The sequence below is a fragment of the Amphibalanus amphitrite genome, unplaced genomic scaffold (assembly GCF_019059575.1).
Source record: "Amphibalanus amphitrite isolate SeventyFive unplaced genomic scaffold, NRLGWU_Aamphi_draft 000106F_arrow, whole genome shotgun sequence".
In the NCBI taxonomy this organism is placed as follows: Eukaryota; Metazoa; Arthropoda; class Thecostraca; order Balanomorpha; family Balanidae; genus Amphibalanus; species Amphibalanus amphitrite.
Window position 1 is genome coordinate 31,181 of NW_024881601.1, and position 16,102 is coordinate 47,282.

The 16,102-nt window shown below is 51.1% G+C and overlaps 1 protein-coding gene across 1 annotated transcript in view; it reads left to right on the forward strand.

Moving 5' to 3' along the window:
• Window positions 1-16,102, forward strand: part of LOC122380745 (potassium voltage-gated channel protein eag-like) — a gene marked incomplete at its 5' end in the record, with an annotated part of 52,538 nt that overhangs the window by 25,634 nt on the left and 10,802 nt on the right. The window contains one exon of the mRNA XM_043364158.1: window positions 8,379-8,590. Within this exon, the coding sequence (XP_043220093.1) occupies window positions 8,379-8,590 (212 nt within the window). The remainder of the gene's footprint in view (window positions 1-8,378; window positions 8,591-16,102) is intronic.

Consider the following 16,102-nt stretch of genomic DNA (forward strand, 5'->3'; position numbering starts at 1 on the left):
AACAAGTTGTCAGGGTTTTGTATGTTTTCTAATTTAGTTTTGATGAATTACTTTAGCCACTTTTACAGTCAATGTTCGCGCAATTACAAATTGAAGGGCTAAAGTGACACGTTTCTTTTCAGGCCCCGACGATAGTGAATAGATGTAAAGCTGCTAGTTGAAGTTTTGATTAATAATCAATTTTTAGGAACTTCAGTGCCTGGTTCCTAACATAGAAGCCTGACTTTTTTAGCATAACACCCAAAACACCCAAAGAATAGCATAATTCTGCAAATTTAAAACTTCAAATTTAATCAATCCGCATAATTTTGCGGAGAGTGAAGGGCTATGGCTGGTGCGCCGCTTTTGTCAGAGATAATGAAACGAGAAGCTTAAAAAGCTTTAGGCTTCTCGTGAGGTCAAGTTTGCGAATATTTCTAGCCCCACCAGTTCAAGCATGCCTATTTTCAACGTGAGGCCACCGTCTCCTCCCAATGTACTGTGATGGGGCCACCACGGTCACCACCACCCCACGAGTAAGGTGGTGTCAGAACATCTTTGAGATGTCTGCTTTTAACTTACCACGGTGCGTACTTTAAATGACTTTGGCGTGTTTGACCGTCATCCAATTACATCAGACCATTATTTTAAGTGCCCTGGGACCGGACCTAATCAAAACAAATATCCTCTGCGGTGGTCGAACCAGTCACGATAATTATCATTCACGACACCTTGAGGGAATCGCCGTCGTAGACTCGTAACAGGTCACAAACGTTTTTGTGTGGTTGGTAGATTGTTTGCGTGGTTATCCTAGAGCTGTTTACAGGTTCGTTTACTGGGAAGCCAGCCAAATTGATTCATACCTACATGCAAAGCGAAAGGGTTTTGGTTTAGGTGTAAGTCTTTTTTCCAGCTACCTTTGTTTCGTTTTAAAGAACTAAGAAGTCACCATTTAAATAACTTTTCCGAGTACTTAGCCTCAGCAGCCGTGAAATGGCTTGGCTTGCTTGTTTATCCTCTGTCGTAGACTAAAACTTTTCTGGGCCGTGTCGAAAAATGCAGTGTCCCGGCCCGAGCGGGCGTGTCTCACCAAGGAAATTACGGGCTTTCATTGCATTGCTTTATTTTCAGTAATATTAAATGTTACGAACATCACTTAATTGTTGACATTCATGAGCCGTTTTCACGACGGGCTATCCGGCGAGTGCACTTAATTTGACCCAATCTGCACCTAATCTCTATTACAGCAAATATTTTTATTTATGTATTTATTTCAGTGTTTTAATCGACGATACTCTACGATAATATGACAAAGCAGGCATATAAACAATTAATGTAACCCTAGTTAGTAGCTACGAAGAGACACACTGAACCTAATTTGACCAAATCTGCATCTAATCTGCACCAGATGTGCACCAAATGTGTACCAGATGGCCGTCGTGAAAACGGCTATTACGAACCAAGCTGTTAGCCTTTAAGAACAATGTGCATTCAAATAGCGAAGTTTCTACCTGTGATCTTTTTATTCCTACATATCAATGCTACCTCAAAACTGAAGTCTGCGAAGCAATTTGATCTATTTTCATCCAAACCCTTCTTCTCCAATTCTGGTGCGGGAAAACAATAGTCCACTCCGGTCTCATTTTCTCCAAGAGTCGCCGAGAAAGCTTTGCCCAATTGGCTTTGTTAGGGATATATGTTAAAGGCGCCAGCGCCGAAGGCGCACGTGTTATTCACAATGTGTTGTCGATTATTGTCATTGAGTCGACGAGTTAAGTGATTTATCATTGTGAGTCAGTCAGGCGGTGCGCTTGACCACGAATGGTAAGCTGGGGTATGTTGGCATGCACAATACAAGAACAAGGACGTGTGCACGATTTCTAACACTGGCGCGGTCGCATGTTCACTTTCCTACGTGCCGCTAAATCATTTTCATTGTTAAGTCATGTCCTTGCTGAAGTTGTAGCGGTTTTATTAATTTCACTCGGATAACGTAAGCATATTTTGTCGTTTTTCACGTGACTTTTTTGGCGGTCATTTAACTGTTATATCGAAATGGATCACCACATACTGCTCATGTCCCACTTTGAGCATTTTTCTGGAACCGGCTCTCAAAATTGGCAGCAATGGGTGCGTCGTTTCGAAGCCAAGACCTCGGCGCTACCGGCTGCCGACCGACTTCCGTGCCTGATCAGCGTGCTGCAGGGTGGTGCGCTGGATTTTTTTGCATCCCTGCCGGAGCAAATTCGCGGGGATTATCAAACCACCAAGAACGCCCTGGCAGAGCGCTATAGCCAGCTACAGAATCCGCTGCAGGCACAAGTGGAGCTGGCTCGCGCCTGTCAACAGCCGGGTGAGACGGTATCGGACTTTGCCGACAGACTGCGGCAGCTGGGCCGCCTAGCCCATCCGCAAGCCGTCCCAGATGACCCGACGCTCGACGCCAGTCTGCGAGGCCTCTTCATATGTGGGCTGAGAGACGCTGGACTGAAGAGCGTGCTCTGCAACAAAAGCCCAGACTCTATGGACGCGGCGGTGAAGATCGCTCGCGAATTCCAGAGCCAGCAGACTGCGCTCATGGCCATGCAGCAGTTTGGAACGGCAGTGGGAGCACACGAGGCAATGACACCGCAAGTCATGGTGGCTTCAAGCGGCGGTTCCGGCGTTAACCAGGCCGTGGCTCTCCAGTCTCTGGAGCGCCGCATGGACGACATCCAGCAGGCTCTGCAGCAGCTGTGTACCGACGGCCCGAGGAGGCAGAACACCGGCGGCCTCGCTGAAGATGGCGACGGCGGCGCCCGGAGAGGCACCGCATTCGTATCAGGAAACCGCCGTCCACCCCCTCGGTGTTTTGACTGTGGCGATTCGGGACACACCCGACGATTCTGTCCCAAACGGCGCGGCCATACTGAGGGCCGACAGTGCTACGCGTGTGGGGAAATAGGGCATCTATTTCGTGATTGTCCCAAAACTTGTACCGCAGGGGGGCCCTTCTGTCTGCGCTGTAGACGTGATGGTCATTGGATGTCCGACTGCAGTCTGCACGGCCCGGCCACGATGGGCGGTGCGCCCGCGTGCCCCGGTGCCGGACAGACCCAGGGAAACTAGATGCAGCTGGCATTGAGGGACAAATGTCAGCCGGGCGTCCATCAGGGTCCCACCTCACAGCGTCGGTCGTTGAAATACAGATTGGGGGGAGGCGAGTGTGGGCCCTGGTGGACACCGGGGCCGACTTCTCGATGATGCGCGAGGGTCTACACGATACATTGGGAAGGGAACTGACACTGCCCACTCAATCAGCGACAGGAGCGGGCGGAGAGCCGCTCCACATCGCGGGGGTAATTCACAAAGTACCAATCACCATCCAGGGTAAAGAGTTCCTGTGTGACGGCGTCGCTGTTGTAAGGGGTTTGGTTTACGACCTCGTGCTAGGGCGAGATTTCTGTTGCCGATTCGGCACGATAATCGATGACCAGGAGGGCACGCTCAGAATTGGGGAGCTAACCGTCCCTTTGCCTCTCTACTCCGACATCTGGCCTCGCCGTGCACGAGTGTTGTTGGTGACTAATGTCACTATCCCGCCGCGGTCTACCATGCTGGTGGGAGCGAGGGTAAACCCAGTGGGCGGTAAGTCGCGCAGGCTGATCGCAATTCAAGGGGTTCTGGAACCCAGTGCGACCCAAGGGATAGCTGATGTGCTGGTCCCGCGGGAAATAGTCACCAGTGACGGCAGCGGACTAGTCCCGCTGCAGCTCACCAACACAGCCTACGAGGAAGCACGGCTTCTAAAGGGTACTGACTGTGGCACTTTTTACCCTTTTTTCCCGAGCGGCGAGAGCGAGTTCCAACTGTGTCCAGACCAGGCTCCGCACGTGGTAGCCAGCACTGTCGCAGACGGCGGTGTGCCTCGTGACAGCGCTGGCTCTGAGCCCGCAAACTCAGTCATACCGGATTTGGGTCTTGGAGACACAGCCTTATCACCGAAGGGAAAGGAGAGAGCTCAGGAAATTGTGTCCGCCTATAAGGATATTTTCAGTCGGCATGACGGCGATATCGGCCACACGCACTTGGTAGAGCATGTCATCGACACGGGAAATGCAGCACCGATTCGACAGCCCCCACGCCGTATCCCCGTTTCGGTGCGAGCTGAAATTGAGGAGCAAAAAGAGCGTATGCTGCAGGACGGCATTATCGAACCCAGCACGAGCGCGTGGTCGTCGCCGGTGGTGCTCGCGCGTAAGAAGGACGGTACGTTCCGATTTTGCGTGGACCTACGCGCCGTGAACGGGGTCACCAAAGGTCACGCACACCCGCTACCCCGTGTAGACTCTACTCTGGATTGTCTGGCAGGCGCGAGGTTCTATTCGACGCTAGACTTAGCCTCGGGGTACTGGCAGGTGGGGATTGCCGAGGAAGACCGTGAGAAGACTGCCTTCTCCACGGGGACAGGGTTGCACCAGTTCCGGGTCATGGCAATGGGCCTGAAAAACGCTAGCGCAACATTTTAGCGGTTAATGGAGCTGGTGCTATCCGGACTGGATACGCAAACGTGCTTGGTATACCTGGACGACCTCATCATCTTCAGCCAGACGGAGGATGAGCATCTAAAGGCGTTGGAAGCGGTATTCGAACGCATCCGGGCCGCAGGACTCAAACTAAAGCCCAAAAAATGCCAGATAGCACAAAAGGAAGTCACTTTCTTGGGACATTTGGTGACGGAAAAAGGGATCCAGCCAGACCCGAAAAACGTTGAGAAGGTACTCTCATGGCCAAAACCAGAAACTGCAGAGGAGATGGCGAGTTTTCTCGGCCTATGTGGGTACTACGGCAAGTTCATAGCGAACTACACAGAGGTTTGCAAACCACTGCGCGACGCGGCCCAAAGACCGGGACGGTTGCAGTGGTCCGATGAAATGCACGAAGCGTTTGAGCATCTCAGGCGAGTCTTGGCGGCGCCCCCAGTTCTGGCCCTTCCCACGTTCCGAGGAACTTTCATCTTGTACACCGATGCCTGCAACTCATCCGTCGGGTCAGTTCTTAGTGAGCTGGTCGATGGGACGGAGCGAGTAATCGCCTATGACAGCAAAGTCTTAACCAAGGCCCAGGTGAAATGGCCCACATATGACAAGGAGCTGTGGGCTGTGGTTCACGCCATTCGAAGGTACCGACAATATACAGTCGGGTCAAAGTTTGTCATTGTCACTGATCACAAGCCGCTCGCCAATATCCCAGGATCGATCGCGGTGGAGCGCGATGGAACTGGCCGTCGAGGCCGATGGGCTGTTGAGCTCAGCTCGTTCGAGTTCGAGGTGAGAATCAGGGCGGGCTCCGCCCATGGCAATGCAGACGCCCTCTCGAGGCGGCCGTCTGGGACCGAGACTTACAAGGAGCCGGCCATTGTCGCGCCGGTCCTCAGTCGGGGGGTCGTGTCTGCAGCGGTGCGAGCGGCGGAGGTACAACGGACCGGTCGCGCCGCCCCGACGGCTTCGGTTATGATCCGGTGTCTGCTTGTGGCCGTCGTGTCCTTATTCTCTCGGATATTCGCAGGGTGGTACTCGCCCGCCACCCGCGATGAGTCAGCGGCAGACCCACTGAGGAATGGGGTTGCGTCTCAGGGGCTAGGCTCGGTGGAGGGCGGTGCGCCCTCGCCGGGGGCGTGTCAGGAGTCAGGTTCGGTACAGAGTTGCTCGCCGGAGCCGTGTCTGGGGTCAGACCCGACGTGGGGCGGTGTGCCCCCGCCGGAGATGACAGCGGCTGGGGCACCAGACGACAGCGCCGAGGCGGCACAGGAGTCAACGGGCGACAATACGGACGCAGGGTCGAGTGAGCGGCTGGGTGCGCCAGGGCCCGACCCGGTGAGGGCCGGTTCACCAACACTTGGGTGTTCTGGCGGTGACGCCGTCCCTCGTGTCGCGGCACCGGTCACCAGCGCCGGAGCGGCGACGGATCGTTCTCCCGTAACAGCCATGGATCCGACCGACCTGCAACAGGCTCAGCGTGACGATCCGTCTCTGGCGGCCATTAGAAACTGTATACGGGAGGGCCTGACCCTGGATCCAAAGGAGCACGGAGAATGGTCAGGGACTTTGAAACATCATGGTCGAAAAATGGCGATTGTCGAAGGGGTGGTCGGCATCGCAGACGATGGCAAATTTAGGGTCGCTGTTCCTGAGGAGCTCCGTGTGGGGATCTTGAGAATGGCGCATTGCCATCCCAGCAGTGGCCATATGGGAAGGAAACGAACAGCGCGTCGGCTACAAGAGCGCTTCATCTGGCCAGGGATGAGCCGCGATGTGCGTGCTTTTTGTGACTCGTGTGTGCCGTGTCAGCGGCGGAGTGTTCCCGGGCCGAATATGAAGGCTCCTTTGGAAACAGAGACGCCCTCGGAGCCATTCGAAAGAGTAGGTATCGACATCACGGAGATGCCGACGTCTACCGAGGGCAACCGGTATGCGTTGGTGATAATGGATTATTTCAGCAAGTATGTACGCGTGTACCCGCTGAAGGACCAGACGACGGAGACGGTGTTGGATGCGTTCATGGACTGGGTATACGCATTCGGTGCTCCGAAACGCCTACATTCCGACCAAGGCAGACAATTTGAATCACGCCTATTCCAGGCCATGTGTGAGACGATGGGGATTCGGAAAACTCGGACTACTCCCTACCATCCACAAAGTGATGGGATGGTTGAAAGATTCAACAGGACTTTAAAGGATATGATCAGCAAGTATATTCGAACCGACGGGACGGACTGGGACCGGAAAGTTCAGCCGTGTGTCTTCGCGTACAATTCTTCGGTGCACGCGGCGACAGGTCACACACCCTTCTTCTTACTGCATGGACTCGAACCTCGGTCTCCGCTGGACGTCGCATACGAGATGCCGACCGCGCTGATTCGGCCAAGCAGTTACATGGAAAACCGTCTCAGTGCGCTGAGGGACGCACATGCCAGGGCGCGGTCCAATATGACGAGCGCAGCCGCCGAAGCAGCACAGCGCTATGATGCTATGAGCCGGCAGGCGAATTACCGCAACGGGGACCTGGTGTGGGTTCGCGATTTCCGAGCATCGGCGGGAGGGAAACCTAAACTGGGACTCAAATATAAGGGGCCATGGACAGTACTTGGTCAACCAGACCGAGGTGGCGGGGGCGTCACGTACCGAGTGAAAGACAGTGATGGTGGAGAGAGGGTGCTGCACCACAATATTCTGAAGCCGTATCGGGGGCCGGACGCGGGGGAGAGCCAATGCATGGGGCGGAACCTTAACTCCGAGCCCGGCCAGGTGCAAGGCGGAGCGCCTGCACCAGAGGGCAGGGGCGGGGTGTCCGACCCATTGGTAGATGCATGGCTGGGCAGCGCTCCCGGTCCAGCCCCACTGGGCGCAGTGGGGCGTCCCGGCGCTACTGAGGAGGGTCCGGAAGTGGCTTATGGCCCACCCACCCCGGTGTTCACACGATACGGGCGCCTGTCGCGCCCAGTGGCGCCTTTCAGCAATGGATGAGCCGGAAGAAGACAATGAGGCGCACTGCAGTGATGACATGTGTACATAGCCGTATGATGTGAGCGTGTGTTTCGGAGAGGGGAGGGGTGTTAGGGATATATGTTAAAGGCGCCAGCGCCGAAGGCGCACGTGTTATTCACAATGTGTTGTCGATTATTGTCATTGAGTCGACGAGTTAAGTGATTTATCATTGTGAGTCAGTCAGGCGGTGCGCTTGACCACGAATGGTAAGCTGGGGTATGTTGGCATGCACAATACAAGAACAAGGACGTGTGCACGATTTCTAACACTTTTCGGAGAGGGGAGGGGTGTTAGGGATATATGTTAAGGGCGCCAGCGCCGAAGGCGCACGTGTTATTCAAAATGTGTGTCGATTATTGTTATTGAGTCGACGATGGAAGTGAGTTATGTGTGTGAGTCAGTCAGGCGGTGCGCTTGACCACGAATGGTAAGCCGGAGTATGTTGGCATGCACAATACAAGAACAAGGACGTGTGCACGATTTCTAACAGCTTGCTTTATCCAAGCCCCATTTTTGGCTCTGCGGCAAAATAATGTGGAAATAATCCTAAGTCTCAAGTTCGGGCAGCTTTGTACACAATGGTGCTGTCTCAGCATCGCGGGATGAGAGGATTGCTGCTCTAACACTGAATGCAGTCGCCATCTTTCATCAGTTACAGATATGTTTGTACCTAGTCTTCGAAGTCTTCTGCGGTGGTCTTAACGTCCTCGAGTGCTGACTTCTGGTATCTGGCCATTAGGCAGGGTTCACAGGTCCACGCGTTAGTTACAGTATTGCTCCAATCCACCGCTATTTCACACGCTGTCCTATAGCCTGATATCGCATCTGGATCCCACGTGACTCCATGTAACGTTCCCCTCCCTCCTATTGCAGCGCTTCTGTACGCCACCATCTTCGGTCACGTGACGACCATCATCCAGCAGATGACCTCGGCCACGGCCAAGTACCACGACATGCTCAACAACGTGCGCGAGTTCATGAAGCTGCACGAGGTGCCCAAGGCGCTCTCGGAACGCGTCATGGATTACGTCGTCAGCACGTGGGCCATGACCAAGGGCATTGACACCAACAAGGTAGAGGGCGAGGCGAGTGGCGGGTGCGGTCCTCTGCCGGGAGCCAGGTGACACCGCCGGGCTGGCGGATTTTCGAACATTATTTCTCTCTCTATTTTTAAGAGATTTTCCAGTTTACACTGCAATTTACCCTGCCTGCTCTGAACCCATCACGCTACCTGCGGTTCTTGATTGAGTGATCCCGCTGGTGCCTTCCCTCCCCGTACCCACACCGCCAACACCCAGCTCTGATATACGAGCCATGCTGCGCCGTGCCAATAGAGCTAACTCAACACTCGCCAGTCGCTGGATGATGGAAGTCACCGAGTCCAACGAGATTTAACAGATTTAATGAGATCTCCTCCAGCGGAGAATCGTTCACGGCAGGCTTAACTTTGGTCAAATGGCTCTCACGGGCCCGATGATTATTCTTCGAATGGAACGTCCAACTTAACGTTTTGGCCGTGAAAGGCGCAAACGTGACGATCAGGGGATAGAGTAACGCACGAAAATGTTCAGTCATGTTTCTAAAGCTATCCAAAGTTCCAATGACATTCAACTGTCTCACACTTCAAATGTGCTCAATCATCCTTTTTGCTGACGTCATAGCATCCACTCCTTACATAACAACAAGGCTGTGTAGCATTGATTCATCGCACAAAAGCTTTGTTCTATGAATCTGCGTTTACGTTGCTCGTGGTCTAATTATATCTGAAGATAAGGTGCAATGCCTGTTACCAAAATGAAATATTTAACGCCGCCAATCGGTTAAACATATGGCCCTTTCACACGTAGCAACTTTTCCGGTCGCCGGCGACGGCAACTGTCGCCGGCGATCGCCAGCGACCGGGGTCAGTCGCCGGCGATCGCCAGCGACCGGGGTCAGTCGCCGGCAACTCCGCAGTTGTCGATATCAGCTGACCAGTCGCCGGGGTGTGACGTAGCAGTCGTGTCAGCCAATCATTGAAGAGTTGTCGGCGTTGCCGAGAAAGTTCAATTTTTCCAACATTTTGAAGTCGCCGGCGACTGTTCTAGCCAGCCGCCGCTCAACTGTCACGTGACCCGCTTGACCTTGAGTTGGCACCAGATATTGCGCTGCTGATACATGCAGCGGCGCAGCTTATTTTACTGCATTATTCAAGGTACTAAATATTTGGACATGTTTTGCAGGATGATAACTACCGTCTAGGTAATATTGGAATAATATTTATTAGATCTATTATTGAAACAATACATAATATCAATGAAAATACAATCAAACTGCGATTCTTCTACATTGGAATTCAATGCACTCAAGCATAAAACTGAAAAGTGATATGTACTTGCAGTTCCTCCATTTTTCCTAACGCATCAGCCAAGACTACGTGTGCTGCAGATTTTGCTCACCTGTCTTGTTTATTCAACTACAACCCTGTTCTCAATAAATGAATAACTTCGCTGTAACGACATTAGCATTGAAGGAATGGTTGGTGGTAAGCATGGGACAATCACAGTGATTTGTGGTCACACATTTGAACCGTGCTTTGTATGTGAAAAACAGAAAAAAGGCATTCTAGAAATGTAGCAGAAATTCAAATGCCAGAAACGGACCTGAGGAACGGCGAAGCCTACCACCCACATAAAACACAGGCTTTCATTATGTCAAAAACAGATGCTGTATTATCTAAAGCGCTGGATTGGGGAACACAAGTGTACCCCCCCCCCCTTATAACAAAATGCATTTTTCCACACAGTGGATATCACTAAACATGGCGAGGTGACAGTATATGACACCATACGCGCGACCACATAAAAATGCAGCACGCGCGGACACGGGGCAAGGACGGTGGCACAATATGCCGATACCCAAGAAGAGACAAGCCTAGGTCAAAGGTGACAATACTGTGACAGAAATCTTAAAATCAGCCTGGACACAGCTCACTCTTCATGACCGTTTTTATCGAAAATAGACCAACAAAACACCAAGGCTCCTTCGTCCAAAACTCAAAACTCGACATGCCGCTCCAAAGGCCTTGCAAAACAGCGCACACCAACAACGCATAATAGCCAGCAACGCACACGACAGGATTTTCGAGGCCCGAGTCGTCAGCCGCCGCCGCCGCCACCTCCCGGCAGCTGATTGCTGAGTGCCTTGCTCCTTGCCCACCGGCGCCGATCGTGGCGACCTCTTTACTCTGGCAGAATCGACCCTACCGAGCGGCGACAGCATTCAGAAGCAAAATGACAAATGAATTCACTGCACTTATGTCAGAAAATCGAATGCACATGCCATGGTCACACGCGGTGCCGTCCACGGGGCCGGCAGAAGCTGCTCACTGTCACCGAACACCACCTGCACCTTGGACGCAGTATGTGAGGGCTTGGCGGACGCGCGCCGCCTCGCGTGCGGTATTGGCATCAAGGCCCGGACACGATGGAGTACAGTCACACTCGGCGCAATCAGAGCACACCGTCCGGGGCCGTCAGTGTCGATCTCCTGACCTCACAGAAAGTTGTGCAGCACACAGGTGAACGCCGTCAGTGTGGTGACTGGTGCGCAGCACACCGTCCCACGGAAGATCGTCTGTGGGCCGTGGTGCAGATGCTGTCTCTAGGCAGAGTCAACAGTGCAGTGGCAGAAGTTGAACATTCAGCTGCTAGACTCCTTTTCGGGTCAGCAATGCCGTCGAGTTGGCCATCAGGTGGTGTTGCAGAATCATCAGGTACTCTTGATCAGGTACATCAGGTACAGAACCTCTTGACTCATCAGGTAACGCTGTGACTTGTCTGCCAGGCACAGAGGGCGGACATGTCAGAACATACTTCAAATACATTTTTAAAAATCATTTTTTAACCAAAAGCTCTGCAAATTAGGAAGCCTGGAATAGGCTATTGCTTAGCATCATAAAAACTACCCAAATACCCAAATCAGGTTAGGCTTGGTTTACCCAAATACCCAAATCAGGTTAGGTTTGGTTTTTACACTTCAGGCTAAAATGAGAACTATCTTACATCATTATCTTTGATGTAGCATTGTTGACGCTTTTTGTCTTGCACAATTGGCAATCAGTATTCAGTGACACAGAATTGGATTTGTGGTTCAGAAACCTAGCATTATTTCACACCTAGCATTTTAAGGCAGTGCTCATTCTTTTTGAAAGCAAGTGTATTTTTTAATATAATTTTCTAGGTAATTCATTTCCTACTGAATATGGTTATGAGACCATTGTTACTAATTTTGGTATTATTAAGGCAGCTGTAGCATGAGTGGGCATATGCTGTAGAGACTGGAGTGATTAAAGTCACTAGAGGCTTGAGGGTTTTTTTTAGACATTATGCAGCAGCCTGGGGAGATATGCAGAGGCAAGTCTAGGCACCACCAGAAGGGGGACAAACAGTCAGCACAACACACAGCGGGCACAAGGGGAGAAGATTGTAAAAACTATTGCCTGGATCCACCTCTGTGGACATCCTCAGGCATGCCTCTGTGGACATCTCCAGGCTGCTGCATGTAAAAAAAAGTATCAAGCCTCTAGTGACTTTTTCCACACTGCAGCAAATGCCCGCTTATTCTTGGTCTGCTCTACCTTCCTCCAATTATGAGTTTTGTGTGAAAATGACATTTTTACATTGGTGGAGCTTGTGTGCGCATGGTACACATAAGCCATGCCGGCAGCATTGCTGCAATGAATAGAAAACAGCTCCAGGGCCAAAATACATACCACCTAATACCTTGCCAAAATACATGACATACCACCTACTGGGCATACTGCAATTATTTATGTACTAATAAGCCATGGATTATCATTTGCCATGTGAGCATGCACACACATGCGAACCCAATGCGGATTAAGTTTGGCCTGGGTTGTTTATCCATGGTACCAAGGAAAACTCCAGCAGAAACAATAACAAAATTGCAAAGCTACCTGTTTGATTTTGATCATGCTAATTAATGAGCAGCAATATAATATTTTGTTGCTATCAAATATTTCCTTGTGTCGCACGAATAGGTAGGCAAATAGCTGACTGATGGGTAGGCACTTTGTCCTCAAGGGCACTGATACTGAATGTAAACAATGTTCTTGTGACACAACAAGCAAGTTTTCATTACCTTATGAAACTAGTGTCAATTTCAATGTCATTAAAATATTCAATTTTGATGAAAAAATACATATTTATCACAAATAAAAATCATGGGTGATCATGGGCAAGTGCGCCACAAATGACATAAACCCTCCAATATTGTCGAATCAAGCTTAAATTCAAGTCACAACAGCTTCACGACAGGCAAACTACAAGATAATAATCCCTATGCTACTGTGCAACAAATTTAAGGTAGCCACACCAACCAATTTAGGAAAAAAATGCATCACAAATCACCTAAACCACTCACCAAGGACAAAACTGTCATGGCGGCGTCCGCTGCTCGAGAAGAGTCGCCGGCGACTGGCCTGTGACGCGGATCTGACGTCACCAGTTGCTGGCGATTGCCCGGCCGTGGCCCGGCGATCGCCAGCGACTTGCTTACGTCATACCTACGTCACACACGATCGTTGGCTGGCGGTCGCTGGCGGTCGCCGGCGACTGCTGCTGTCGCCGGCGACTGAAAAGTTGCTACGTGTGAAAGGGCCATATAGTTTCGTACACGTAACTGGCAATGCACTATCCATAAACTAGAGCCAAATATAACCCGAGCCAATTTTAATCCTGGTATAATTTTTATACCACAGGAATCAAAAATAAATTAGGAGGTTCGGTGAAAATTCGCAACATTTAAATGATTCCGTGACTCTTCTTGAACGTTTTGATTTAGTAATGTGTGTCTAGGTAGACTGTAAATGTGCAGAATCTAGCAAAAAAAAAAAAAACATCTCAAAGCCCTGTTTCTTTGCATTAAACGCTTCTGGTTCAGCATCTGTTGATTTCCTGGGGCCACTAATACAAGACAGCCTGGTCAATCAATACCACCATTAGTGGCTGTTGTTTGCGCAGTTAAATCACGCGGTCCCCCTGGGATGCAGCGGTCGTTCCGCCCAGCCGGCTGCCGTGTCTGAACCGGTCGGGATTGGAGAGGTTCGGCGCAGCTCCGGACAGGTGCGGCGACTCCCAGAAAATCTCAGCGCCCTGGTGCGCCACCAACTTTTGCCAGTTTCATTTATTTCTCGCTGCCGCCGCTGCCGCCGCCACCGCAGCCGCTAACGCAATATGCCGGCAGCCTCCGACAACTCTGGGGGGGGGGGGGGGCGACGTCGGTCGCATTCCGAGCAGACTGAACAGCTGCGACGCAACAAACAGCAATCTGGCGCGGCTGGCGGCGCGGCGGCGGTCTCATTCGGACGGTATATCGGCGGATTACCTCTGTTGTCATGGTGGCCGCGCGGCAAACACCGAGATCCGTCCGCCGGCCGGCCCAACTATCCCCGGATTATTGGCCGCGCGTTACTGGCGTGTTTTTCCAGTCATTGGCTGCGGCTGCAGCGGGATATGTGGCCAAATATTCCTCTCTAACGAAGCCAACCGTGTCTGTTCGCTGCCCGCCGCGGAAAGCTCCCCCCCCCCCCCTCGAGCCAGCGTTACCCCGCTCCAGTGTAACACACGGGCTCCTGTTGGATCCTGGTGAGCTCAGCTGACCGGGACGCCGAGAGGCTGGGATCGATTCTCCCCGGCAGGTCGGCCGGCACGACCCCTCCCCCGACCCCCAGGATAGTTGTACATACCCTCTCTCGCTGCCGCGCTGTCAGTTACTCCGGGCTCTGAGCTCGGTTTGAGTGGAGCTGAGCCGGTTACAATAGCGTTGTTCTAGTTGTAACGAAGCAGTGTTTTCGTGAAAGAATAAAACCCCTACAAACAAAGGAAGAGGCTCTTCAAAACCAGATCAAAACCAGACAAGTGATTATTTTTACAAGACAATGGCTTATGCAACATCAATCTGCTGTGCATCTATTAATTTACCATCCAGCGACTTTAAGCATTGCGTTCAATTAAAAGGGCTCATAGCATGATGTGATTTAAAGTTAGAAAACGAACGCATATATGAAAGCAGCGTCAACTGCACATATCGTCCTTTTTGTCAAATATTGTTCTTCTAAAACACATTGACAGAATCCATCATAATCCCCAAGTCCATGAAACGCTACTTAGCTGCAGCACAATTATGCAATATGCATGACGTTACAATCACCTTATCACCTCGCCATCATTTAGGCTTTGCCTGGGTTTCGGCACCAATGTTTTCTCCATGACGAGGAAATACGTTTGATTTGCTCCGAGTTTCCAGCCGGTCGGTAACGCCTGGCCCCGCTGCAGACGGCTGGCCCGCCCTCCCGTGTGAACCGACCCTGATCCTGTGCACGTGCCAACCGCCGCACGTGGCCGTGTGCACGTGACGCCTGACGCATGTGATCGTGTGCACCCCGCCGCACGGTGTAGTATTGACTTGAATATCACCGGCCGCACGTTTCATGACTGTTGCTCGTTGCTCTTGTCACCGGTTGCACGTTCTAGTAGCTGCCGCTTTTTGTGTTCGTTTCTAGGTGAATTAGTAACAGCGAGTGAAACACGTTAAATATGGAGGTAGAACTGTTTGTTATAAATCATACAAGAGCCACCTATGGTATGCAAGACCAACTGTGGTGTTTATAAGCTAGCTGCATTCGGCATTCCTGGTCGATCGTTGTCGTGAAGATTAACATGAAATGGTTGTTTGGCATTGACTTGCCGTATAATATTAACCTCCATTCGCTATTGGACAATATTAGACAATATTATTCCGCTAGATTTTAATATGCGCATTCAAGCATTCAAACCATTCGTTTCCATTGTCAGAATATGTTTTAGAAAAACGCTGTAAATTAGGTTTCATGTCAGCAAAAAAAAAGAAGTTGCAACAGCATTCAATTTCTGACCAATAAATAAGCAAGTCATTGATTGGCTGACGACTGACGCTTAGGTAAGTACTTCCGTCTTACATTGTGTACGGACACATATCTGTCAAAGATCCCTGACATGTGTTTGACGCTAACAAGTCAATTTCACTATTGGCACATGTGTAGCATTTCCAATGAAACGAAACGTGCATGAATAGTATGTTGCATAGCATGATCACACCGCACGACTCTAGTAAATGAACGCTGCATGGGAATTGATGGTGTCTGGTGGCTAAAAATAAACTGCTTTGACCTTCAAGGCAGGGAGGCAAGGCATTTGTCGAAATGGTAAATAGCCTGGTATCGTTTTGATCCCCACATTGAGCTAGCATCCCGTTATGCCGTAAAGCAGCCTTCCAAGTCGCCGGACGCTAAAGCATCACGTTTTATTGGGTACCATGAAAGTGTAGTGGTATCATCGGCCACAGTCCCTGCATAATGTCGGGCGCTCTCGGAGACCGGCGAAGCTGCTCAGATATTCCCGGCGTCACACGATGTGTTTGAATCTCATTTCGCAATTTATGAACCTTGCCGTCACATAAATCACAAGGACCGGAATCGGCCATCTGAACCCCTGTGATGTCGTCTGCAAACGTGGCCCTTCAGCCGCCTTTCGCTGTCGCTCGGAAAATTCAGCTGT